Here is a 25,251-nt window from a genome sequence, read left to right on the forward strand (position 1 = left end):
GGAGATGACTTTTAATTTTATTTAATGTTGGATAGTTTAGATTTACATTTTAATAGCAACATGTGACTAGTGGCTCGTGTATTGGATAGCACAGCCCTAGGCAGGGATGAATGGGCATTGCTACAGTTACCTACTCACCTTTTTCTCTCCCTCATTGCTAATCACCACTACCTTTCTTTTGCTGAACATTTAATTCTTCTTTATCAGATATATAAATTAATGCATTCCGGTTACTTTCAAGTTTTGTTGGCCTGGGATCAACCCTGTCTTTTGCAGATAACCGCTTATCTTTGCCCTAATGCTTTATGTATTGATTTTATAGTTCATTTCTCAGGGTCAGACTTCTTTTCAGTATATCTGATTTCCTAAGGAGCAACTGCCATGGGCTGAAGTAGTGTCAGTAGCTATAATTTACCTAAGAGCTGTCAAGAAAACCAGATAATGACACACATAACCCAAAATTTTGAAAATATGTTCTTTCTCTTACCCAGTTTCTGTGAATGTCTACATAAAGTAGTAAATAGACTACTAAGAAAGCAAAAATAGTTTTTCATAGATTCAGCTTAACAAAGGAAGGAACATTGAGAAGTCTTTTATTAAAAAAAACAAACTGAACTCCTATGATGTGCCAGGCCTACTGGGCAGAAGCCGAAAAATAAACAAAATCTTTGTCCTCATGGATTACATTCTGTGGTAAGAAACAGGCCATGCTCATGAACAAATGAAGAAGGTAACTTCAGAAAGTAACATAAAGAAAATAAACACTGTAAGAAGATAGACAATGACAGGTGTGCTTTAGATAAGGAGAAGACCTTTTTAAAGAGATGACTTGATGACATCCATGATGAGAAGGAAGCAGCCATGTGGATATTTGGGGCAAATAATATTTCAAGAAGAGAGGAGGGCACATGCAAAGACCCAGGGACATGTTCTAAAGACAGAATGAAGCCCAATGTGGTTGGAACACAGTGAGGGAGACGAAGAATTGCTGGAAATAGGGTCAGAGAGAAAAGCAGGAGACAAGATAAGGCCAAGTTTTAGTTTTTAAGTTCCAAATGCAATGATAGATCATTTAAGAGGTAGAATAATATGATCTAAGTTTATATTTAAATATCTTATTCTAGTTGGTCTGGAAAGAAGAGATTATTGGTGAAGTAAGAATAGAAGATTGTCAATCCCATGCCTTTTTTCAAGAAATGATAGGACATAAACTGTCTAAGAAGGCAGGTGTCAATGCTAGAAAAACTATTTAACTTGGAGCCTGGAGTCTCTGGAATTTGGTCTTTACTCTTTAATTTACTGGTTATATGACCTTAGACAAACCACTACATTTTGCCCTGTTTCAATTTTCTCACAAGGTGTTGTAAATTTCAAAGGAGAAAATGGGCATGACTGTGCTTAATGAAGTGTGCAGGCTCTATGCAAAAACGAAGTCTTCATTCTTTAGAAATGCCTCAGCCTCATGTTCCTTCACAAACCCTCTTGCAAAGTTCTCTCTAGGTTCTCTATTTTACAGAGAATGCACTTTTTTTTTCAGGCTGTGTGGATACAAAAGAGGCTGATATCCATTTCCTCATTGATGGCTCAAGCAGCATCCAGGAGAAACAGTTTGAGCAGATCAAGAGATTTATGTTGGAAGTGACAGAAATGTTTAGCATTGGCCCAGACAAAGTCCGAGTTGGAGTTGTGCAGTATTCAGATGACACAGAAGTGGAATTTTATGTCACTGACTATTCTAATGACATTGACTTAAGAAAGGCTATTTTTAACATTAAGCAACTAACTGGTGGAACTTATACTGGGAAAGCTCTGGATTACATACTGCAAATAATAAAAAATGGAATGAAGGATAGAATGAGCAAGGTTCCCTGTTACCTCATTGTGTTGACTGATGGGATGTCCACAGACAGAGTCGTGGAACCTGCTAAGAGACTAAGGGCTGAGCAAATCACTGTTCATGCAGTTGGCATTGGGGCAGCTAATAAAACAGAACTGCAAGAAATTGCTGGGAAAGAAGAAAGGGTTAGCTTTGGGCAGAACTTTGATGCTTTGAAAAGCATAAAAAATGAAGTCATTCGTGAAATCTGCGCTGAAAAAGGTAAGCAACACGAAAAAGGCTTTATTCTCCACATTTCATCAATTGCTTTAGGCAGATTAATGGCCAGACTGAGACAAGGCCTGATGTGACCAGTTGTCCTGATAACATTTTGCTAGCTTCCTTTATTACCGTGGAGGGATTCAGCCCCTCACTTTTAAACCAAATGCCAAGACTGGAGAATCTCTCTATAAACAGTTGCCCCAAGGCCATCTTGGAAGTCATAAGTGGGAAGGTTTCTAAGAATGTTGGGGCCTTGACAAAGCCCACTGCTGTGGAGTGAGAGAGATTCTATTCTGCATGGGAGGTGTGTGTGTGTGTATATGTATGTGCATACATAAATAAGTACGGGGGAAGTACAGTGTTTGTGTGTGCACAGGTGGGTACAGTGAAAGGAAAATGGACTTTGGCTCTAGATAGCTTAGGGTTTGACTCACATACTTCCACTTGAGCCTGGAACATTGTCATTTATAAAATGAGGATAACACCTACATCAGAGAATCCTTATAAGTTGAGCACCATAAATGCCAACCATTATTTTTATATTAAATGCATATCAAGTATATATGTAATAATTGTTCATTTTTATTTACAACAAAAACACATACTTGCATTTTTGTTCTAATTAGAGATTAAGTACCAAAAGTTAGGAGAAACAATTTGCAAATTTCTATATCTGGTTGTTTTTTTATTTATATTATTAATAATGGCCACTTACACCACTTACTAGTTCAAGATGGTATGTGTTGATTGCCAGTATTAGCACATGAAAATATTGCCTGCTGAGAAGCACATTAGTTTACTGGTAAAGAGGAAAGATGCTAGAGTCAGAGTCAAGGTTCACACCCTAGCTTTACCACTGATTAGCCATGACCTTGAATAAGTTACTGTCTACTTGCCTTGGTTTCCTTGTTTGTAGGCTTATTGTGAAGCTTAATGGTGATAACGCACGTGGAGCAGTTAGAGGAGTGCCTGGAACATAGTAAGCGCTACAAAAAAGTTAGCTGTTGCAGAAGGTGGTTAAGGTGTTCACCGATGAGGAAAGGAAGAGAATTCTCACTTATTTGAACTTACTAAAGTGAAAACGTGTTTGAATTTTCTCTGAGCCACTGAAAAACAAAAATAAAAAATAAGTAAGCAAATAAATAGCATTAACAACAAATCCTAAGTAACAATTTTGTTCATTTTTCTCCCTGTTATGGACAGTAACAGAGTTGGGTCTTTAGGGCGTCTTAGAAAGAGTGCAAGAATAAAAGATTCCCCAATGTTTCCTGGAGTTGATGCTAAGAAAAGTAAAAGGATTCCAGGAAGCATAAAGTAGGTTGTATCTCAGATCCTTTCAAGGGAGAAGGTCCTGGACGAATCTAGGGAGGTACAGTACATCCCTTGCACTTCAGGTAGTTGCAGTTGAAGTAGTCAGCCTGAGCACTGGCATGCCTGGAGGAGGAGATAAGTTGTGGACAAGGAAATGAGTTATAAAATGGCTAACAGAGAAGCAGGAAAACAAAGGAGCCAAAGCTTGTGGAGCTAGAAAAAACTAAGGAGTCTCAGAGCAGACGCAGATGGAGTGAGGCACAGTGTATTAGTAGGGTACAGGTTAAGCTGCAATAGCAAAAAGACCCCAGACTACACAGTACAGAATATTATTTTTCTCTTACATAATACTTTAGGGTGAATAGTCCAGGTCTAGTAGAGAGGCTGTTCCATCCTCAACACATAGCTTCCATCTTTAGGTCAAAACTGAAGATTCAGTTCTTATCACCTTCCATCCATGGAAAGGGAGAAAGGACCAAGGGAGCCTACCACACTCAACTGTTTCAATGGTAAGACCCAGAAGTGGCCAGATCACTTTTGCTCATACCTTTTGGTTAAAACTTAGACACAAGGCCACAGCTAGCTTCAAGGAAGGCTGGGAAATACAATCTTTAGATGGGCAATCATCTGCCTATCTAAAATTTTATTAACATAGAAGAATGGAAAGCTAGATATTCAGGGACATTAAGTAGTTTCTGTCACAAATAGATACCAGGAGGTAGATCCTGTGAATACTAAACTGTATGTAGAAGCCTATTTCTTTTATAGGTGTTACATGGAAGAGAATCTTTCACACTTCACTACAGTGGTCAAGGGCACTCTGTCAAGGCCACAAACATCTTCAGCAATTTCTCCTCTCATGACTTTCAAGATGGTTCCACGGCAGCTTGAATCTTAAAATGGTGGTGTAGTCCTCCTGGTGGATCAGAATGTGACCTTACACATTTATTAAGTAATAGTTAACATCTTTTCATTTTTTAAATATATGGCTGATGCTATGTTTATTTTCAAGAAGTATGGGACAGACTTCAGAGTGTTGAGGGAGAAACTGTAAGAGGATGGCAGAGATTACAGATAGACAAAAGGGATTAAGACTAAAAAGATACATGCTAAAGACAATATATTTGCATATTATATATATACACAACATATGTATCATGAATTAATAATATTGTTTTTAATAGATTATAGAAATTGGTTTTATATATGTACATATGTCTATATTATACATAGAACAATGAACATACATATGTGTGTATATATGTGTGTATATATATACACATGTCTGTATGTTCATTTCCAATCAGTAGGCTGTCTACAAATATTATGTATAAAGGAACAGTCCATGTTGAATGAGTATGTGCTTACTGAAGCACTTATCTCTAGTAAAAACTTTTTCTCCAATTTCTAATATTGATTTATAGGGTTTATGAAATCACTTAGAATTATCCCAGAAAATAATGCTATTTAAAAATTATTTGAAATTGTGTTTCTCCAGAATATACATAAAACCCTGGAGTGTTAGTACTATGAGTGCAAGGAATTGATTGCTTTGGCTCTGGTTCCTTTTTTGTATCACTGCTGCATCCTTAACACATGGCTGGATGCCTGGCATTTTATACAACTCAAAATTATGATTGAATGAATGAATGAATGAATGAAATATGAATAAATGAGTTATGCATGCATGCATGCATGTATGAATAAATACACATTTTGGAAGTTGCATTTCTGATTCAAGGTTCTAGTCAACCAGCTTCTACTAAAGAAGCAAATACAATTTTCAAACATAACAACAGTTGCTTGAGTTAATTTTCAACGTTTTCTCATTAATGCATTTGTTTCTGCCTTAATGTTACTTCATGAGAAACTTTCCAACCTGGTTATTTCTGGTCTTTTTTTTTTTATAACATGCAGGATGTGAAGACATGAAGGCTGACATCATGTTTCTGGTGGACAGTTCTTGGAGTATAGGAAATGAAAATTTTAGGAAAATGAAAATCTTCATGAAAAACCTGTTAACTAAAATTCAAATTGGTGCAGACAAAACCCAGATTGGTGTTGTTCAGTTCAGTGATAAAACTAAGGAAGAGTTCCAGCTTAATAGATACTTTACACAGCAAGAAATTTCTGATGCAATAGATAGAATGTTTCTCATCAATGAAGGCACTTTAACTGGAAAGGCACTAAATTTTGTAGGTCAATACTTCACCCACTCCAAGGGGGCCCGTTTGGGGGCCAAAAAATTTCTCATCCTCATCACAGATGGAGTAGCGCAGGATGATGTGAGAGATCCTGCTAGAATTCTTCGGGGCAAAGATGTGACCATCTTCTCTGTAGGAGTATACAATGCCAATAGATCTCAGCTAGAAGAGATCAGTGGGGATAGCAGCCTAGTTTTTCATGTTGAGAACTTCGATCATCTAAAGGCACTAGAAAGGAAACTTATCTTTCATGTGTGTGCTCTCCATGGTAAGTGTCCCTGTTATCTGTCAGGACTAAAGATGTGAGCTGTTGACTTTATAATGAGAAACAGTGAATGGCACTCTGGCCCTGGCCTCCACCTGGACTTCAGTGTTAAGTTTTGGTCTTCTTTATGTAATATTAAAATGCCTGTGACCTCCAGGAATGTTTCAGACTAACAATTTTGGCATCTAGTTTGGCACAAGTTAGTATGGCATTGGTGACTTCAAATATGTTCCAAAAAGATCCCAGAATTTTACTTTAAACTTCCAAATCTTTAATACCCACATGCCTGGATTTTCTAGAGCCAGTTTTTAATCCCAAATGATTTTCTAGAATTGTTTCTTGGCTATCTATGACCATTGTTAAGCAGAAAATAACTAGAAATACAAATTCATCTTTCTTTTAGTTAAATTATATCTAGTATCCTAAGCACCACGCACCAAGAAAACTCTGGGTATTTTAAAGATAGTTTATTTTCATTACTTCACATTATTATTCTTAACCTCTATCAACCGGATATTTTATATTTGCCTGTTCATGTATCCATCCCTTTGAAAAATTGTAATTTGTCACTTTTCTGATTACTTGGGGTCATCATTTGATTCTTACAAATTGTAGTACTTTTAAAATTGTATTGTGCAACCTTCAGTTTGAGCCTATCAATTTTAATGTCTTTTGAATGAGAGCTTTCTCTCAATCCACACATAGACTAAAACACCTATGTTTTTAAATCTATCATGTGCTATTTTCTGTGTTTTGGATACAACTAAGAAAACAAACCCAAGTAAGTTTGTTTTGTGTTGTTTCTGTGGCAACATAGAGATTTTCATTGGACTTTATTCGTCAAAATTATGCATGTGGAATTTTCAGAAACTTAACATAATGTCTTATAAATGCTAAAGTGTTAGGTGATAGTTCTAAAGTTTCCTTGGTAACAGCTTAATTGGAATTTTCTTCTTCCCCCAAAGATGGCAGTGATTCCAAAACTCTTGATAATGTTGAGAGGTGTACCTAAAGGCTATAGCTTCAACTTTGAAATCTGCAAGGCTCTTCTTGGCATTTCTTCATTTTGATTAATGTAAATGTGGAGGCCCTGTCTACAGCATAACCTGAAATTCAGCTGACTCATGCATTAGATTGTCTCCTAACTATCAGGTCATGACTAGTCACCAGTTCTCAGTGGGTCGTTGACCAAGGTTTTTACAGATACAGCCTGGGGACATTCGCAGTGTCAGAAAATTAAAAATTTGAGACTTTATTATTAGAAATAAGAGTTGACAATTAGCTAGGCAAGTGGAAAGTGGAGAAAGCAAATCTTTGGAATACATGTGCATAAGTTATTGAGGGAAGGAAAAGAGTGGGGAAAGAGTCCACACTTTGGAAAGCCAGCCAAAACAGTCACTTGTCTTATAATGTGGAGGAGGGTTTGGGGTCAGGGAAAAGGTGATAGGAGTTTTTGCTCTCCTCCTACTTGGGGCCACTTCTTTCTGAGTTCTAATTCAAAAGGTCAGGGGAAAAAGCATAAATAACTGCAGAGAGACATGATAAACAGGGATGGTTTGCATACCCGAGGGTCCAAAGATACCTGGAGCCAGAGGGAGTAGGGTAAAACTACCAACTTATACAGTGAGCTCCTGAGCTTTTCGAAATAGCAGGCCAGTTTGGCAAACATCAGTATATCTCGCCATTACATTGGCACTGAACTAGCTTCTAACGTTGCCTTTCAGTTGAAAGCCTGCTTAGCAAAAGACATTACATGTTCTAATGAGATATATCAAAATAGAGTGGTGTGGCATAAGGACCAGCAAACCTGGAGTGATACAGATAGGGTACAAATGTCCTTGGAGTCATGATGTAGGCAAGTTGCACTTCTCTGAGCCTTGACTTTTTTTTTCTGTAAAATGGCAGCAGCCACCTCTAAGAACTAAGTGAGATATAGTGTCTGACACATAGTAGGCTCATGGCAAATGCCAGTTCGCTTCCCTTCTCAGCACCCTGCGTAGAATGCACTGCAGAAAGTTTGTGACTCCTGTTTTCATCTTCTTTCAGATTGTAAAAGGATTACACTACTAGATGTCGTGTTTGTGCTGGATCATTCAGGTAGCATAAAAAAACAATATCAAGATCACATGATTAACCTAACTATCCATTTGGTGAAGAAAGCAGATGTTGGCAGGGACCGAGTTCAGTTTGGAGCCCTCAAATACTCTGACCAACCTAACATCCTTTTCTACCTTAATACATACTCGAACAGATCAGCAATAATTGAGAATCTGCGGAAGCGCAGGGACACTGGAGGGAACACCTACACTGCCAAGGCTCTCAAGCATGCAAATGCCCTGTTTACAGAGGAACATGGCAGCCGCATCAAGCAAAATGTGAAGCAGATGCTGATTGTCATCACCGATGGGGAATCCCATGACCATGATCAGCTCAATGACACAGCATTGGAACTGAGAAACAAAGGCATCACCATCTTTGCAGTGGGTGTAGGAAAGGCCAACCAAAAGGAACTTGAGGGTATGGCAGGGAATAAAAACAATACTATCTATGTAGATAATTTTGACAAACTGAAAGATGTTTTCACACTTGTTCAAGAACGTACGTGTACTGAAGCACCAGAGGGTAAGTTGTTACTTTTAAAGTTTCTATGGGGGTAGCAATAAAAGTTTAAACAAAAAGTAAATCATAAGTCTCAGGTCTCCGATTACCTGGATGTTATGGACTGAACATTTCTCTGCTCAGGCTATCAGTTTTCTCATCTCTAAAAGAAATGGGTTGATTGAACAAGATCCCAAAGTTTCCTTCTCACCACAGCATGCACTGAAGAGATTATACAGGAAAGTTCCAGATGCATTCCGTGGCATTTTACTACTCTGTTGCCTTTTTCTGGCAGAAAGGAATTCTTCTTAGGGTCATATTCACCTTACCCCAAGTAATGGCTGCTCATGGTGCTCCATTTGGTTAATGGTCTCAATGCAGCCACTGGACATCAGTTTCAGGTCAAACTCAAATGGAAAGTTTCATGGTTTAAATGGATAGACTTTTGCCTTCAAAGATCCAGGGCCCTCTAAATGAGATCATAGGCATTCTAGAGAGACATCAAAATTCAAGTGGCCTGATGTGCTTTTCTGGGTAAGTGCCACCTGTGCAGAGGGCAGGATATGAGAGTTGAACGTAGGGTAATGGAAGCTGGCTGAGAGAAACAGGGAGGGAAGGGAACTGAGATGATTACCAGCTACCATTGGGGTTGGTAGGCTGGAGACATCACATTTGAGTGAGGACAGGGTGAGATTTGCCACTTGTGGTCTTAAAAGCAGTAGAGACTGATAAGTCATCTGGGAAGGGCTGCTGTGCCTACTTGGAAGGTCTGGATTCTTGTGGTTTGTTATTGGCCCAGTCCTCCCAATCTGGCAAATGAAACAATTAACTCTCGAATTTCCTTTCTTCTTCACTTCCTTCCTCCCTCCTTCCTCTTGTTTCTTTCCTCCTTTATTCCTTCCTTTCTACCAACAGGAAGCTCACTTTTGTCACTAATATAAATCATGTTTCTAAGACTGACATTAACCCACTTCCATATCTGTAACTTGTCCAACTCCAAGCAAAACCTTACCTCAAATCCTGTGTCAGATCAGCATTTGCTTGGCTAAATAAAACTATGCCTGACCACCATAGCTTTACCTTACTTAAGTAAGCAATTAATTCATCTTCTTGGTTTCAGATATTGAATGATGGTATCATCTTTATCCAAGGAAAATTATGATTTTTCCCAAGGCAGCAGGACCACCCCAGTTCTTCTGCCTGTTCCATCCTCTCCCTGGACTCTCAGTCTGAAGCGTGGGCTCCCCTCCCTCAGTCCTGACACACCTTCCAGTCCACTTAACACTGAATGTTCTTTCTTCTACACACTGGATGTGGTCACTCTTCTGCTTACAGTGTTTTGTGTGTGTGTGTGTGTGTGTGTTTTTCCAGAGGCCTCCCTGTGCCCTTGGGGCAATTTCCAAACTCCTGAGCTCTATCTAGACCCTGCCCACCTCGCCAACCTCATTGATCACCTCTCCCCTCTTCACAATCTACCCTGTCCTTCTGAAATTCCTCCACATCTTTGTGCACACTATCCTGCCCACCATGAACACTCCAGCCCACCACTGTGCCTGCCTACGTCTCACTTTTCTGTCAAATTTCAGTCTTTGTTTGCTAGTTTCCTGGCCCAAAACCTGACCCCATGTCCCCACTGTATCCCCCAACTCTCACTCCTTCTATTTTCCAGGTGGTAGCACTTGACACATATTTGCTGTTTTCCTATCTGTATCTATCAAAAGACTACAAGCTCCACAGGCAGGCTTAATCTCGTTTGTTTGGGGTGTCCTCCAAAACTGGCGCATTACTAAGACTACAGTCTTTTCCTATGAATGTGGAGGCTGTTTTATTCTCATTTCCCATGCCTACATTTTTGAGGTAGTGATGAGATGGAGTTTGGGATGCAAGATGTTTATTAGGGATCCACACCTGTAAAATAAATGGGGAAAGCAAGATGGACCAAATAACTCAAATAGTGACATAGGCTAAACAAAGCTCCAAACCTAGCAGAGAGCTCTGAAGCAAATTTCGCCCATGAGAGCTGTCCAGCATCAGCCTGAAACAGCTGGACTAAGGGAGAACTCCCTTCCCACTTAGTGCCTGGATGTGGCGGCCCTAGGAAGGGCATGACCTTTGGCAAGGCATCTCTCTATAGTGAGACAGACCCTGAAAGTGCTGACAGCTAGAAGCTGTTTACCGCCTGCCCATACTCCCATAGCTGGGGAGTAAGTTCTTCTTTGCAGGTCTATCCGGGCAGCCCATCTTTGTGTCTGCCACACCACCCTTACAAGGAATTGTGTGACCGTGGGTAACCTACTGTCTCAATTACCTTTAGTAATCACCGTAGTGCTGCTGCTACCACAGCCATTGAGTTTGGTTGGAAATGAGTATAGAAAGTCATTCTTTGATTTTGGGACATTTCAGATTGGACTTCAGGGAGGTGACCTTATGCTCTGTTTACCAGCCATTCACACTTCTTCTGAGAAGTTCTAACATTTGAGTCGTGATATTTTTAAAAAGCATTGCAGCAGAAAAAAAGTGCTAAATTTAAGAGTAAAAAGGATCTAGAGGTCCAGATACCAGCTCCACTCCATAGTAACTGTGTGCTCTTAGGCGAGTCACTTAACCTCTGAATTCTATTTCTATATTTGTAAAATTAGAATAATTAGTCATAAGGTGGTTGTGAATATTAATGTTGTTAGTGTATGCCAAAAGCATTTTTAAAATGCTACTCCTCAATATGAATGTAAAGTGATAACATGAATAGTAATAGGAGTACTAATAATAGTACAGTAAGTAAGTGCTATTATCTTGATGGGGTAAATGTCCCAATCTTGGTGTTTTGAAGGGACGTCTACCCTTTATAATCACCTTTTAATGAGTACATGAAATTTATTCAAACTTCTTACTTTCTTTCTCTGATTAGCTTTCAGTGTCTTCTCAAATGGATTGTATAAATAATTAAACTGAAAAAAAACTCCATTATCTTTCCTCCTCTTGCTATTTTTTCTTCTTTTTGAGGATCAGTGATTCTCTCTCTTGTTAACTTATCTCAATTTGCTAATGTAAAGCAATTGAAGTATTTAGTAAAGCAATTTAAGTATATGAGGAAAGGAAAAATTTAGAATGATTCATGAGGAAAATAATTTATTCTTTTTTCTATTGCAGTCTGTCATCTTCAGGAAGCTGACGTGATTTTCCTTTGCGATGGCTCTGACAGGGTATCTAATTCAGATTTTGTAACCATGACAACTTTCTTGTCAGACTTAATTGATAATTTTGACATTCAGTCTCAAAGAATGAAAATTGGTATGGCTCAATTTGGAAGCAACTACCAGAGTATTATTGAGTTGAAAAACTCTCTGACTAAAACCCAGTGGAAGACTCAAATTCAGAATGTCTCCAAGAGCGGTGGATTTCCGAGAATTGACTTTGCCCTTAAAAAAGTGAGCAATATGTTTAATCTACATGCTGGTGGGAGAAGAAATGCTGGTGTCCCCCAAACTTTGGTTGTTATCACATCTGGAGATCCTCGCTATGATGTGGCAGATGCAGTAAAAACCCTGAAGGACCTTGGAATTTGTGTCCTGGTTTTGGGCATAGGAAATGTTTATAAGGAACAGCTCCTGCCAATAACAGGCAATTCTGAAAAAATAATCACTTTTCAAGACTTTGATAAATTAAAGAATGTGGATGTGAAAAAAAGAATCATCCGTGAAATCTGCCAGAGCTGTGGGAAAACCAGTAAGTGCTTCTTGTTTGGTTTTCTTCCATGGAAACTTCTCATTTCTCCATTTCCCAAGAGTGTCTTATGGGCTAGCTGTAGCAGAGCATATATTTAGAACATATGTTTAGTGAGAATATCTCACTTATTGTGCAATGAGAAAAGACTTCTCTGCTTCCAGGAAGTTTGGATAACTCAGCCTCCCTCAAAGACATGGAAAGGGTGCAGAGGCTAGAGGGGACCCCTGGGCTGTGTCCTCTGGTCAGCCCTGTTCCCTCACGGCAATCCAGTGTTTATTCTCCTTTTAACACCTGGATCTCTCTCTCCTATTTCTGTCCTCCTAGTAAATGCCCTGCATCCAGTAGGAAGTAAGTAAAATAAACATTTGCTGATTGGAAGTTTTACTGTTGTACCTTTGTTAAGCCATCTTGTAAGGGACTCGTGTGTGTGTGTGTGTGTGTGTACAGTGTATTTTTCTTCTTTTAATGATTACATTCATATAATCATAGCCTACTAAAGATCTGAATTGTCCTTAGAGGTTATTTAATCCAGAGGTCACAAAGGCAAATGGCTGCAAAGGCCAGGTGCGTAGTGGAGATGAGTCAAGTGAGCAGAGTATGAGGACAGTGAACTGAAAAACAATGATGCATCTCACAGGAATGCCACTATTCAGCTCCAGCTGAGAGTGGCCACAGGGGACTCAGCTTCTGTAAATTTGAGGCTAGGAGTTGAGAGGACAGCATGTAAGGAAGCAGTAGCAAATGATAACAGTTTGTGGAATTTGCACAACATGCAGAAATTCCTTAGAGTTCTTACATTTCTAGAGTTATTATGATTGAAATCACTTCTTTCACAAAATGTGATAGTCTTTCCAAACTCTCCACATCTTATATGTCCCATTTGCGGTGCTCAAGTGGAGGCAGATTACAGTGGTGGAAAGAGCCCAGGGCCTGGAATCAGAAAGCTAGAGTTCTAACTCTGGTTCAGCAGCAACAACCTCCACACACGACTGTTTCCCCATCTGTAAAATGAACAACCTGGGCAGGATCAGAGTAACCAAATGGCAGCTTGCAGTTGCAGTTTGTTTGTCGCATCCAGCGTTGATGAGTTGCTAAATTAGTTGACAGCATTCACACTGAAGGTTCTACATTAAAAATGTTGACATCAGGCTCCTCTTTGAAAAATCAGAAGATCTGACAACACTAGGCCCCATTTTCCACATAGCTACTCTCAGCTGGAACTGAACAGTGAACAGACCCAGAAATGGGTCATTGTTCTCCAGTTCATTTTCCTCACACCCTGCCCAATTGAATCTTTTATCTTATCTACCTGCCTTTGCAGCCATTTGTGTTTGTAACCTCTAAAACTTAAATAATCTGAAAAGACAGCACAAAACTTTATTTATTTATTTTTTTTATTTTTTTGAGATGGAGTCTCGCTCTGTCGCCCAGGCTGGAGTGCAGTGGCACGATCTCGGCTCACTGCAAGCTCTGCCTCCCGGGTTCACGCCATTCTCCTGCCTCAGTCTCCCAAATAGCTGGGACTACAGGCGCCTGCCACCACACCTGGCTAATTTTATTTTTGTATTTTTTAGTAGAGACGGGGTTTCACCGTGTTAGCCAGGATGATCTCGATCTCCTGACCTCATGATCCACCTGCCTCGGCCTCCCAAAGTGCTGGGATTACAGGCTTAAGCCACCACACCCAGCCTCAAAACTTTAATGTATTCTGACTATGTGAATCAAAATATGTCACCATTAAAATGCATGCCCACATGCATGCGCACACGCACACGACAGAGTCACTGAGAATGAGACTAAATTATGGTTTGAACTTCAAATAGCTATTGGAAGTTTTAATATTTTAAAGGGGACAGAGAAAACCCCTGTGGTATATGTTGGTATCACATATATATGTGATATACATATACACATATATATGTGTATATGTATATATATGATATATGTATATGTATATATATGATAAAGCAGCCAGTATCTTCCTTCTTGAACACTATTTGGGGACTAGAGACCCTCTAGCTCTGGGGCATGACAGTGCTCCTTTTTTCTGCCCTGTCTCTCCTTCCTTACTCCTGTCTACTCGTTAATCTTGACTCTGTTCCCTTGGTTTCCAGATTGCTTTATGGACGTAATGGTTGGGTTTGACATCTCCACTCATGTGCAGGGGCAGCCTTTGTTCCAGGGCCACCCCCAGCTGGAATCCTACCTCCCAGGCATCTTAGAAGACATCAGCTCTATCAAGGGGGTGAGCTGTGGGGCTGGCACAGAGGCACAGGTGAGCTTGGCGTTTAAGGTGAACAGTGACCAAGGATTCCCTGCCAAGTTCCAAATCTATCAGAAAGCAGTGTTTGACAGCTTGCTGCAAGTCAACGTCAGTGGGCCAACTCATCTGAACGCACAGTTCTTGCGGTCTCTTTGGGACACATTTAAGGATAAATCTGCATCCCGGGGCCAGGTATCCATATTACATTCTATCTCCCATCTCCACATTCTTCCATTTGTTCTTCATTCCCCAATTATATATTTAGCTTTTACACCTACCATTTTCTTATTTCTCCAGGTGCTGCTTATTTTTTCAGACGGTCTCCAGAGTGAAAGCAACATAATGCTTGAAAATCAATCAGACAGGCTCAGAGAAGCAGGTATTGAGTTGTTTTTTTTTGTTTTTTTGGTTTTTTTGAGATGGAGTGTCAGTCTGTCACCCAGGTTGGAGTGCAGTGGCACGATCTCAGCTCACTGCAAGCTCCACCTTCTGGGTTCACACCATTCTCCTGCCTCAACCTCCTGAGTAGCTGGGACTACAGGCGCCCGCCACCACGCCCAGCTAATTTTTTGTATTTTTAGTAGAGATGGGGTTTCACTGTGTTAGCTAGGGTGGTCTTGATCTCCTGACCTCGTGATTCACCCGACTTGGCCTCCCAAAGTGCTGGGATTGCAGGCGTGAGCCACTGCGCCCAGCCGAGTTGAAAATTTAAACAGTGAAGCATGGAATATGCTTAACAAGTCTCTACCTTTACTCAGATGCTGTAGATCTTGAGATCTGCCTAGCTACTTGTAGCAGAGGCTGTTGATACCTCATCTAATCCCTGTTGACCAGCCCTCACACTCCTCCCCAAAATGCTGCAAATGCTGTGGCCAAGTGCTTAGACTTATGACCTTCTATATAGACATGTGTCCTTGACTGATCTGAACCATGTACCTGGACGTGCTTGGAATGGGTGTGGGGTTACCATGCCCCACGTTGGTGGTGGGGGCAGGGGCAACTATGATATAGGGATACAAAAGCCTGGCACTCTTGCTTAAATGGGTCAACTCTAGTACAATTTGCATTCCAGAGTCCCTCATGAATCAGGCAAAGGCTAAGAATTTACTGAGATGTATCCCTGGTTACAACATCTCCTTCCCTTTTCTGCTCTCTCAATATAGACACCACATACATACAAAATCCTCTTTCAGATTCCAGTTCTAGGGAACCTGACCGAAGACAGCTCCTACTGTTCCTTCTTTTCCATATGAAAGATAGCAACGTGGATTTGGAAAAGCACTTCTCGCTATATATTTTCTGTCCATGTCATAGCTTCAAACTGAGCCGGAAGCTAAATGCAGAAGTTGAGAGTAGGATGCAGCAATGGAAGACTCCGTTAATTGTCAAATGAGATGCATTGTTTAAGAATTCCTTGGTGTAGCCCAGACTGGCTTGTAGGGTTCATCTTCCACAGGCAACCTCCCTAAAGACCACAATATGTCCTGTTTTATTGCTCAGTTGTGTCTCTTTCTCTGCACAGTTCCCTTCAATACCTTCTCATTGTTCTTGGGATGTAGATCAAATTCCTTAACATGGCTTGGGAGCTTTGCAGAACCTGGCCTTTGCTTGCCATTTCAGCCTTAACTCATTTCTTTCTTTTTTTTTTTTTTTTTGAGACAAAGTCTCGCTCTGTCACCCAGGCTGGAGCGCAGTGGCCCGATCTTGGCTCACTGCAAACTCCGCCTCCCAGGTTCATGCCATTCTCCTGCTTCAGCCTCCGGAGTATCTGGGACTACAGGAGTCTGCCACCACGCTTGGCTAATTTTTTTTTATTTTTAGTAGAGATGGGGTTTCACCGTGTTAGCCAGGATGGCCTGGATCTCCTGACCTCATGATCCGCCCACCTCGGCCTCCCAAAGTGCTGGGATTACAGGCATGAGCCACTGCACCTGGCCAACTCATTTCTTATATTCAGTGTTCCAGGCATATGAAACTATTTTTTCCCATTCTTCCTGTAATTATATATATATATACTTTTTTAGATGGATTCTTGCTCTTGTTGCCTAGGCTGGAGTGCAGTGACACAATCTCAGCTCGCTGCAACCTCTGCCTCCCAGGTTCAAGTGATTCTCCTGCCTCAGCCTCCTGAGTAGCTGGGATTACAGGTGCCCACCACCATGCCTGGCTAAATTTTTTTTGTGTTTTTAGTAGAAATGGGGTTTTTCCATGTTGTTGACCAGTTCGCTGGTCTCAAATACCTGACCTCAGGTGATCCGCCCACCTCGGCCTCCCAAAGTGCTGGGATTACAGGTGTGAGCCACTGTGCCTGGCCCCCATGTACTTTACAGCCTCACTTCTCTCCGTCCTTGCCTAGAGCTTCCTCTATCTCCTTACCTCCCCGGGTACTCTCTCCATCTTCCATCTCTGGTTCTTTCCATTGGCCAACTTACATTTATCCTTTAGAATCAGCTTCAACATCAATTTTTCCGAGAAACCTTCCATGACTCTCCAAGAATGGGTTAGGAGCTTCTCCTCTAGGCTGTCATGGAACCCTGATGTTTCTCAGAGCAACTATCTGATTCTTGACCCTCTGTTCCATTAGACCATTAACTCTGGGAAGGAAAGAAGTAAACCTGACTTATTCATTTGTATCTCTGCTATTATACAATGATTAATACATAATAGGCTCCTATTAATAATTTAAAAATTTGTTTAGTGAAAAGATGAATAAAATCAATGAACTAGTAAATGAATTAATGAGTGAATAGATGAATTAATGAATGAACTGGATGTGGTCAGGAGTTCAGCTGAGACAATTGCCCTGGGCTTTCCTCATGTTCTCAGGGCTTGGCCTCCCAGGGGTGTTTGGAATTGCGAATAACTTGAGAATTATCATTAATTTACATTCAGGAAAATTCAGAAAAGCTCTCTGGAGATGAATAATGCCCTTTCTTAAAAATCACTTTCCAGTGCCCAAGAATTGCATCAAAATTGGTGGTAAGATGTGGAACACAGTTTTCTATTAGTGTTTTTCTATAGATTTGTAAATTGTTTCTCTTGAATACTTTTTATCAGGGGATTTCATGCAACGGTCAGGGACCAGAGCTGGTGCATATTCAGAAAATGCAGGCAAATTCTCTGTTAGTTTCTTCATATGTCAAGAGTACTCCTTCCTCTTATGTTTGTTTTTTCCCCTTTTCAATTCTTTAAATCATGTTCACTAAGTAGAATTATTATGTCTTCTTCTTTTTCATGTACAACCCCTTTGCTTTATTTATATTGTGGTTTTTACCACATAGGACTTGATGCTCTGCTGGTAGTGTCCCTTAACACAACTGCTCATCATGAGTTTTCTAGCTTTGAATTTGGAAAAAGATTCGATTACAGGACTCATCTGACTATTGGAATGAGAGAACTGGGCAAAAAACTATCACAGTACCTGGTGAGTTGTTGAACAAAATCCCCGGTTGTTCAAAATGCCATGGGAACTAAATTGGAATCTTGATGAGAACTTTCAAAGACTGCCTTTGTTTACCCCCACTAAATTAAGTGCATTGTCCTTAGTATATAAAAAAGTGTGGAAGACCATAGCATAGTATTTTGTTTTTGCATGTTCTTTCATTCTTTGTCATCTCACTAAATGAATGCATAAGTAACTAAAAAACCAACCAACTCATAATTGAATTAAAAAGCCCCCAACTGTTTGTGCTGCAGAAATTCCAGGAAACAGAAGACTGTCAACTAGAAACCAACAAGTCTTAGGCAAAGTTGGGCCATGGCCATCCACATACTGGATGCCCTGTCTATAGACAGAGATCATTTCCTCTGGAGAGGCGATGTTGCCAGTGCAGTGCCTGGTACCTTCTCTGCAGTGTTAAATTCAGAAAGCACCTCTTATTCTCGGCAGCCCCTCATCCAAAGGGTGAAGATGGGCGTGTAGATGGTGGATTATGATTTGTATGAGTACAATTCTTATGGAATAAAGTTTCTGACAATTGCTATTCCCTCAGCTTTACTTTTTTTCCCCCAGGGAAACATTGCAGAGAGGACTTGCTGCTGTACATTCTGCAAATGTCCAGGAATTCCAGGACCTCATGGGACCCGAGGACTACAAGCCATGAAGGTGCCACTCACCTGTGATACTATTTTATCTAATGTGCCTTGATTTGGTACAGGTGGGACTGAGACTGAGTGGTTGAATTTACAACCTTCACTCCATGCTAATGGAATTGCTTTGGACATTTCATGTGACTTTTTTGGAATAAAATCCACGTCAGGAGAGCTCACTTTTGATACTGCTAGCAAGAATAACTCCCTTTTCTCTTACATACCCTTGGCAATGTTGCTTCTTGGTTTTGCAATTTATACTTTTGTACCTGCTTTAGAAAGTTTGAAAGGTGGTAAGAAGTAAAAAATAGTGGAGATGAAGCTGGGTGTAGGAGCTTGCACCTGTAATCCCAGCTACTTGGGAGGCTAAGGTGGGAAGATCACTTGATTGTTCAAGACCAGCCAGGGCAACATAACGAGACCCCATCTCCTTAAAAATAAATAAATAAATAAGAGTTGTGCTTCATCAGTAACAGAATGAGATTGAACTACAAAAAGATCATAGCATTGCAGATTAATAGCCTTTTAAAACACAAATTATAAAATATTATACAACAATAGGATGAATAAATATGTCATGATATTTTCAATAAAATATGTTAATGAAAATGAATGAACTACAGCTACACACAACAACATGAATAACTTTTACTAACATGGTAATGACTAAAGCAAAACACAGAAGAATGCATGTGGTAAAATTCCATTTATCAAAAGTTATAGTATCTAGGGAGGAATACTTAACGGTGAAGTATTTTTAAAAGGCAGGAAAATATTATCAGAAGTCAGGAGGGCCCTTGTGGAGAGAGGCTGGGGGTGAATTGTGACTGGGGACAGGCACTGTGCCTGGGACTAATAATGCTCTATTTCTTGACCTGCATGGTGGCTAAATAGACCTTATATATAAAAATTATAATATTGTTCTATAAAGTTACTTTATAATAATTAAACTATACATTTATCTTTCATACACTTTAATGCACTTTTCAAATGGATTTTAGGCATCACAATACAAATGAAGTTTTTCTTTAAAAAAAAGAGATCAACAATACTTGCTCATGAGTCCTGCACTGTCCATCCTTATGGAAGGACAATTTATATTGAACTTTTTACTGCACTGTGATGTTTTGTTTAGCACAATTTTCTCTCGATACTTTGCTCAGGTCAATATTAGAATTGTATTCCAGAAGCACAACCCCCCGGTATACTGATCAGCCAGCTGGGCCTGTGTTAGAGGGTGGGGAAAGCAAACTCAAATGAAATGTTTGCCACAAGTAAGCCATGACACAGTTAAACCACATGTGGCTAAGGGAGAGATGACTGCAATTAAAATATATGCAATCTTGTTGTTGGAAGTGGTTATTCTTCCTTGAGCTCTCAAAATAGCAGGACAAAATAAAATAATACCTTTGGAAATGTTATCGGTTTGTCTGCTAAAAGGGTTGTGGCTGGTACAGCTGTCCTCCCTGCAAATCGCTCAGGTGCAGGTGTGGCTCTGTGGGTCTCATCTGCTGGTGGGTTCCAAAGGTCAGCCTCCCGCAAGCATTAGGAGGGTCACCTTCTGCAGAGGGGCTTCAGAGCTGAGTGCAAGGACAAAAGCTAGCTCCAAATGTTGTCAGATTCTCCCCAAACTCACGGCCACATCTGCAGAAACTGCAACCAAGTTGGAGGAAGGGACTTGCTTAGAATGCCTAATGATTTCACAAGTTTGACTTTATTGGGGGGGTGACTAAAATTTATTGTTCTCTCTTTCTTCCCAGGGTTCTCAAGGTCTGAAAGGCAGCAGAGGACACAGGGGAGAGGATGGAAACCCTGTAAGTTTTTATTACTCTCCCTCACCCCCTGTCACACACACACTGTACACACACACACACACACAAACACACATTTATTTTCTTTCTCATAAAAAAAGCTTATTTTCATACAAAAGGGGTAGATGGGGTTTTGTTTATATGTTTATTTTTATATGTTGATATGTTTATTTTGTTTATATGTTTATTTTTGTGCTTTTTTGTGGGAAGAAGGGTTGCCTTTCTTTTCACTTTTCCTTGTCTGAATTATGAGGCAGTTACTAAGTCTAAGTTTGGGGTAAGGAGGGAACAGGCTTACACGTGTAGCCTGGCATGTTTTTATCAGTGGCAGATACCTGGGCACCCTCCTCTCTACCCCCAAGCAGGGCACAGCAGGTTATCTGCCAGGGAGCTCTCTTTAGACCTAAAACCCAGTGCTTAGTACGTGGCTTTGGGCCAAGGCTGGAGTATACACCCTTCCATGGAAAGGGAAGTCGGCAAAGCATCCCTCAAGATGAGAGGCATGGCTTCACGGTCAAATGCTACACAGAGGTTTGCGAATCTCTGTGTTTGAAACCAGAACTCTCACTTTCTCATCAATCAAATTATGAGAAAGAATTTGAAGAAACTGAAACCACTTAGGTGGCTCTGTTTGGGATGGAAAAAGTTCAGAAAGCATCCAGACTGGATTTCTATCATCTTAGATCAAGTCCAGTTCCTCATCTGGGCAGCAAGTTTTAAGGATTGAAAGCAAAGACTCTAGAGTCAGGCTGCCAAGAGTTGGCCTAGATATGGGTCCTTGAACAAGATACCTAACTTCTTGACCCTCAGTTTTCTCATCTGTAAGCAATTATAAGTTCCTCTACAATCTAATGGCTGACCTAGTTTACAAAATGACCACTAAGTGGGGTGCTCTAAATCACCTACTCTGTACCCTCCGAGGGTTCCTGGAGACTACCAAACTAGCATGGGAGTGCTTTCAGTGTGGGGAATAGTGTCACCCACCTGCCTGGCTGAGCCCACCACTGGCAGAAAGTCCAGGCAATGGGAAGCCATAGGGCTAAGGTACCTCTCAGCAACCTGTGGCCATGGGCAAGGCCTCCTCCTTTTGCAGGGAATGATCCTCAGGATAAAGAAAGCAAAGCAGGACAAAGGAAAATCCTTTCTCCCTCTCTTACTGGCAAGGCAAGAATTAAGCTCATTACTAGTTAATTATTCATGCAGCAAAATGTAAGCACCTGTTCTGCACCTAGACATGAGCCAGTCACAAGGGACATGATGGTGAAAGACACAGTTGGGGTTCCTGCCCTCAAAAAGCACAAAATTGTTCCTTTCTTAAGATCCATTTTACTTTAGCATTTACCTGTATTTAAATATTTCCTTGGAGAAGCAAGGTTGGTGGGAGACACACAAATCATTGACCTTCAGTGCTCACCCCTGCACGGATAGTCTGACTTTGGGGGTCTTTAACCTGGTGATTCCTCCTGTGAGGACTGGCTTTTCTCACCTTTGCTTTCTCATTCTCCTAGTAGTGTCACTTTCCAGCAACGGTTTCTACTCAACAGCAGTACCCTAGCACTGACTTGTGGGTCTACTGTCAGCAATGCTGACTCTCCCAGTATAGCATTAGGGCCCTAGATGGATTACTGGAGTCTTGGAATGTGGCTACAAAGTGAAGCCACTGTGCTGTTTGATCAGGTAGTGAAGTGGCTGAGCTCTTCTTGCACCTTTTTGTGATCTTGGGTCCATAAAAAGCCCTGAAGATTGACAGGAAACATGTTTGAATACAGAGGGGAAAAACCGACGTAAATGAGTGAGGATTCACTTTTGAATCCTTTTTGAAGAGGATTCACTTTTTCTAAAGCTCATAGTGCCCATGTGCTTTGTCTTAACTCTGTGAAAATAAACCACTGGCAGCTTCTGGCAAAAACATCACTTTGGGTACCTGTCTGTGCTCCTTTTCTTAGGGAGTACGAGGAGACACAGGACCCCAAGGAGATAAAGGGATTGCAGGATGTCCAGGGGCGTGGGGTCAGAAGGTAAGGCTCTTCTGTAAATGTTATTTCCAATTCTCTATAACATTCTCTCCCTCTCTTTCCCCATTCCTTTCCTCCCTCATTTTCTCTCTTCCATCACTCCTCTCTCTTTTCCTTTCTCCAGTTATATAGATGAGTTTTCCTGTCTGCAGATTAATTCTGCTTTTTAATAATATCAAGGAGTCTTTAGCATTAATAAATTGCATCTCTAACCTCTTTGTAGATGTATAGCCCGAAGTGACTAAAGAAATACATGCTCACTCACTTTAGAGAGGCAGTCTTTGAATCCACACTCTGTCTTTGATATGTCAGTGAGAGATATTTCATCTTTTGCAGGGACTCAAAGGATTTTCTGGACCTAAGGTACTGGAGTTTTTTCTTAGTTTAATTTGATTTCCAAATGGGATTAGTTTCCGAATAAGCGTGTGGCAGAGACCTGCTTTTACCTGATGCCTGTCTATTGTCATCTCTCAGGGAGGTCATGGAGACGATGGGATTGATGGACTTGATGGGGAAGAGGTAAGCCATATTTCTTCAAGTATCATAAAACTGTCATGAGGTTGCTAAAAATTTTTTTAAGTGGGAATTTTGTTTTTCTTGTCTTCTTTTAGGGCTCTCATGGATTTCCTGGAATAAAAGGAGAAAAAGGCGATCCAGGATCTCAGGTAACACTTTTCTTTTCAATACTTCAAAGAAGGAGAATTTGGTGACAGAGACAGTCTTAACTGCTGTGTGTCAGTGGTTATAGGGGATAAAATTTACAACTGACTTAACCACATAATGAAGGCCTATTGCTACTGAATGTATGCTGCATATCTGATTGAAGCAAGGGGGTAATTATGTAATTTTCAAGAATTTCTACCTAGAAAAATTTAGCACACACAAGCTTATTCTGTGGGCATGTTTCTCATGTCTGAAAATGAATGCTTTCACCTGTCAGTGGTTTCTTTTGTTCATTTGTTTTTTACCACAACGTTTCCATCAATGTCAGTAATTTCTGTGTTGTCTTTATTATGTCAGAAAAAAAAAAAAGCAAGAGAAAGAGACAAAATTATTTTGGTGGCTTTGGTAGCAAATCACTGTGAAACATTTTTTAACTTTACATTTATTTCAACACTCATTAGTGTGTGCCTACTTGATTTTAAGCAGCTCTACTTTTATGTTCTGATCCATTGATTTATGAAATATTTTTGAGCACCTGTCATTTGACAGGCTTGTCATGTGCCAGGCACCTGTCATTGGCCAGGCATATATTCTTATATAATAAGAATCAGAGGTGAACCACACAGCCCTTGTCATCAAAGATCCCACAGTATAGTTGGGGAGACAGACATATCAATAGAATTACATAAAATGTGGTTGAGGCTATGTTGTAGATATCTACATGGGAGTCCAGAGAAGGGCACGTAACTCAGCCTGGGGGCAGGGGTTGTCCAGAAAGTCTTCCTGGAGGAAATGACTTCTGAGCTGAAGAGGAACAGGAATTCAGCAAGGCAAAGATGTGGAGGAAGGGCATTCCAGACAGAGGGAGTAGCATAAGCAAAAACATGAAGGTTCAGGGCACTGCCAAGTTTTACTTCCTGGAGGGAGCATTAGAATACAGGTACTGGGAGGTGAGGTTCAAGAGGTGGTGGGAAGAGATCAAGAGATTCGGAGGGCACTAGTGAGCCATGTGGAAGAGCTTGGTTTTTAACCGTAAGGCAATGGGGAGCCTTTGAAAGATTTTAAGCAGAAGAATCACAATCAGATTTACATTTTAGAAATATTACTTGCAGTAATGTGGACGATATTTTGCAGATGACATAGATGCAAGGCAAAGATGAGAGGCAGATCTGTAGAAATCAGGTAAGAAGTGATGAAGCCTTCAAGTAAAGCAATGATAGTGAGAACAGACACAAAATATGCTAAGGGTGTAGCAGGGCTTGGACTGAAGTGAGGCTAGCAGGGCACCTAAGGTGCAAAAGGGGCAGAGTTATGTGGAGCAAATACCTACCTCCATTCTGCACCTTAGGTGCCTCTCTCATCTCACACTAGTCCTGGTTCTAGGACCTGAAATCTCCAGATATAGGTGACTAGAGGAACAGAAAATAGAGAGTCAGTCAATATGCCTGCAAGGATCCTGGCTTGGGAAAGTTTAATTGGAAATAATTAGGTTTGAGGTGACAATGGAACATGTTGCAGGAAGTCAGGGAACCCGAACAGAGGCTGAAGCCACAGCAGAAGAACATAAATTGTGAAGATTTCATGGACATTTATCACTTCCCCAATGAATACTCTTATAATTTCCTATGCCTGTCTTTAATCTCTTAATCCCATCATCTTTGTAAGCTGAGGATATATGTCGCCTCAGGACCCTGTGATCATTGTGTTATCTGCACAAATTGTTTGTAAACCATGTGTGTTTGAACAATATGAAATCTGAGCACCTTGAAAAAGATAGGATAACAGCGATTTTCAGGGAACAAAGGAGATAACCACAAAGTCTGACTGCCTGCGGGGCCGGACAGAACAGAGTCATATTTCTGTTCTTTCAGAAAGTGAATAGGAGAAATATTGCTGAATTATTTTCTCAGCAAGGAATCACCCTGGGAAAACGAATGCATTCCCAGTGGGGGGAGGGGGGGGTGGGGGGGGGTGGGGGCGGGTCTCTAAAATGGCTGCTCTGGGAGTGTCTGTCTTATGTAGTTGTAAATAAGGGATGAAATACGCCCTGGTCTCCTGCAACGCCCCCAGGCTTGCTAGGATTAGGAAATTCCAGCCTGGCGAATTCTAGTCAGACTGGTTGTCTGCTCGCGAACCCTGTTTCCTGTTAAGATGTTTATCAATGACAATGTGTGCCCAGCAGGACGTGGACCTTCATCAGTAATTCTAGTT

The 25,251-nt window shown here is 40.7% G+C and overlaps 1 protein-coding gene across 1 annotated transcript in view; it reads left to right on the forward strand.

The window, feature by feature from the left end:
• The window catches only part of COL6A5 (collagen type VI alpha 5 chain), a 137,688-nt gene that overhangs the window by 37,342 nt on the left and 75,095 nt on the right, over nucleotides 1-25,251 (forward strand). Inside the window, exons 5-17 of the mRNA XM_009446456.5 lie at nucleotides 1,538-2,098; nucleotides 5,327-5,881; nucleotides 7,925-8,500; nucleotides 11,624-12,199; nucleotides 14,314-14,654; nucleotides 14,760-14,841; nucleotides 17,744-17,886; nucleotides 18,475-18,567; nucleotides 20,312-20,365; nucleotides 22,309-22,380; nucleotides 22,714-22,740; nucleotides 22,852-22,896; nucleotides 22,989-23,042. Coding sequence (XP_009444731.3) covers nucleotides 1,538-2,098; nucleotides 5,327-5,881; nucleotides 7,925-8,500; nucleotides 11,624-12,199; nucleotides 14,314-14,654; nucleotides 14,760-14,841; nucleotides 17,744-17,886; nucleotides 18,475-18,567; nucleotides 20,312-20,365; nucleotides 22,309-22,380; nucleotides 22,714-22,740; nucleotides 22,852-22,896; nucleotides 22,989-23,042 — 3,179 coding nt within the window. The remainder of the gene's footprint in view (nucleotides 1-1,537; nucleotides 2,099-5,326; nucleotides 5,882-7,924; nucleotides 8,501-11,623; nucleotides 12,200-14,313; nucleotides 14,655-14,759; nucleotides 14,842-17,743; nucleotides 17,887-18,474; nucleotides 18,568-20,311; nucleotides 20,366-22,308; nucleotides 22,381-22,713; nucleotides 22,741-22,851; nucleotides 22,897-22,988; nucleotides 23,043-25,251) is intronic.

This window comes from Pan troglodytes, chromosome 2 (genome assembly GCF_028858775.2).
Source record: "Pan troglodytes isolate AG18354 chromosome 2, NHGRI_mPanTro3-v2.0_pri, whole genome shotgun sequence".
NCBI lineage: Eukaryota > Metazoa > Chordata > Mammalia > Primates > Hominidae > Pan > Pan troglodytes.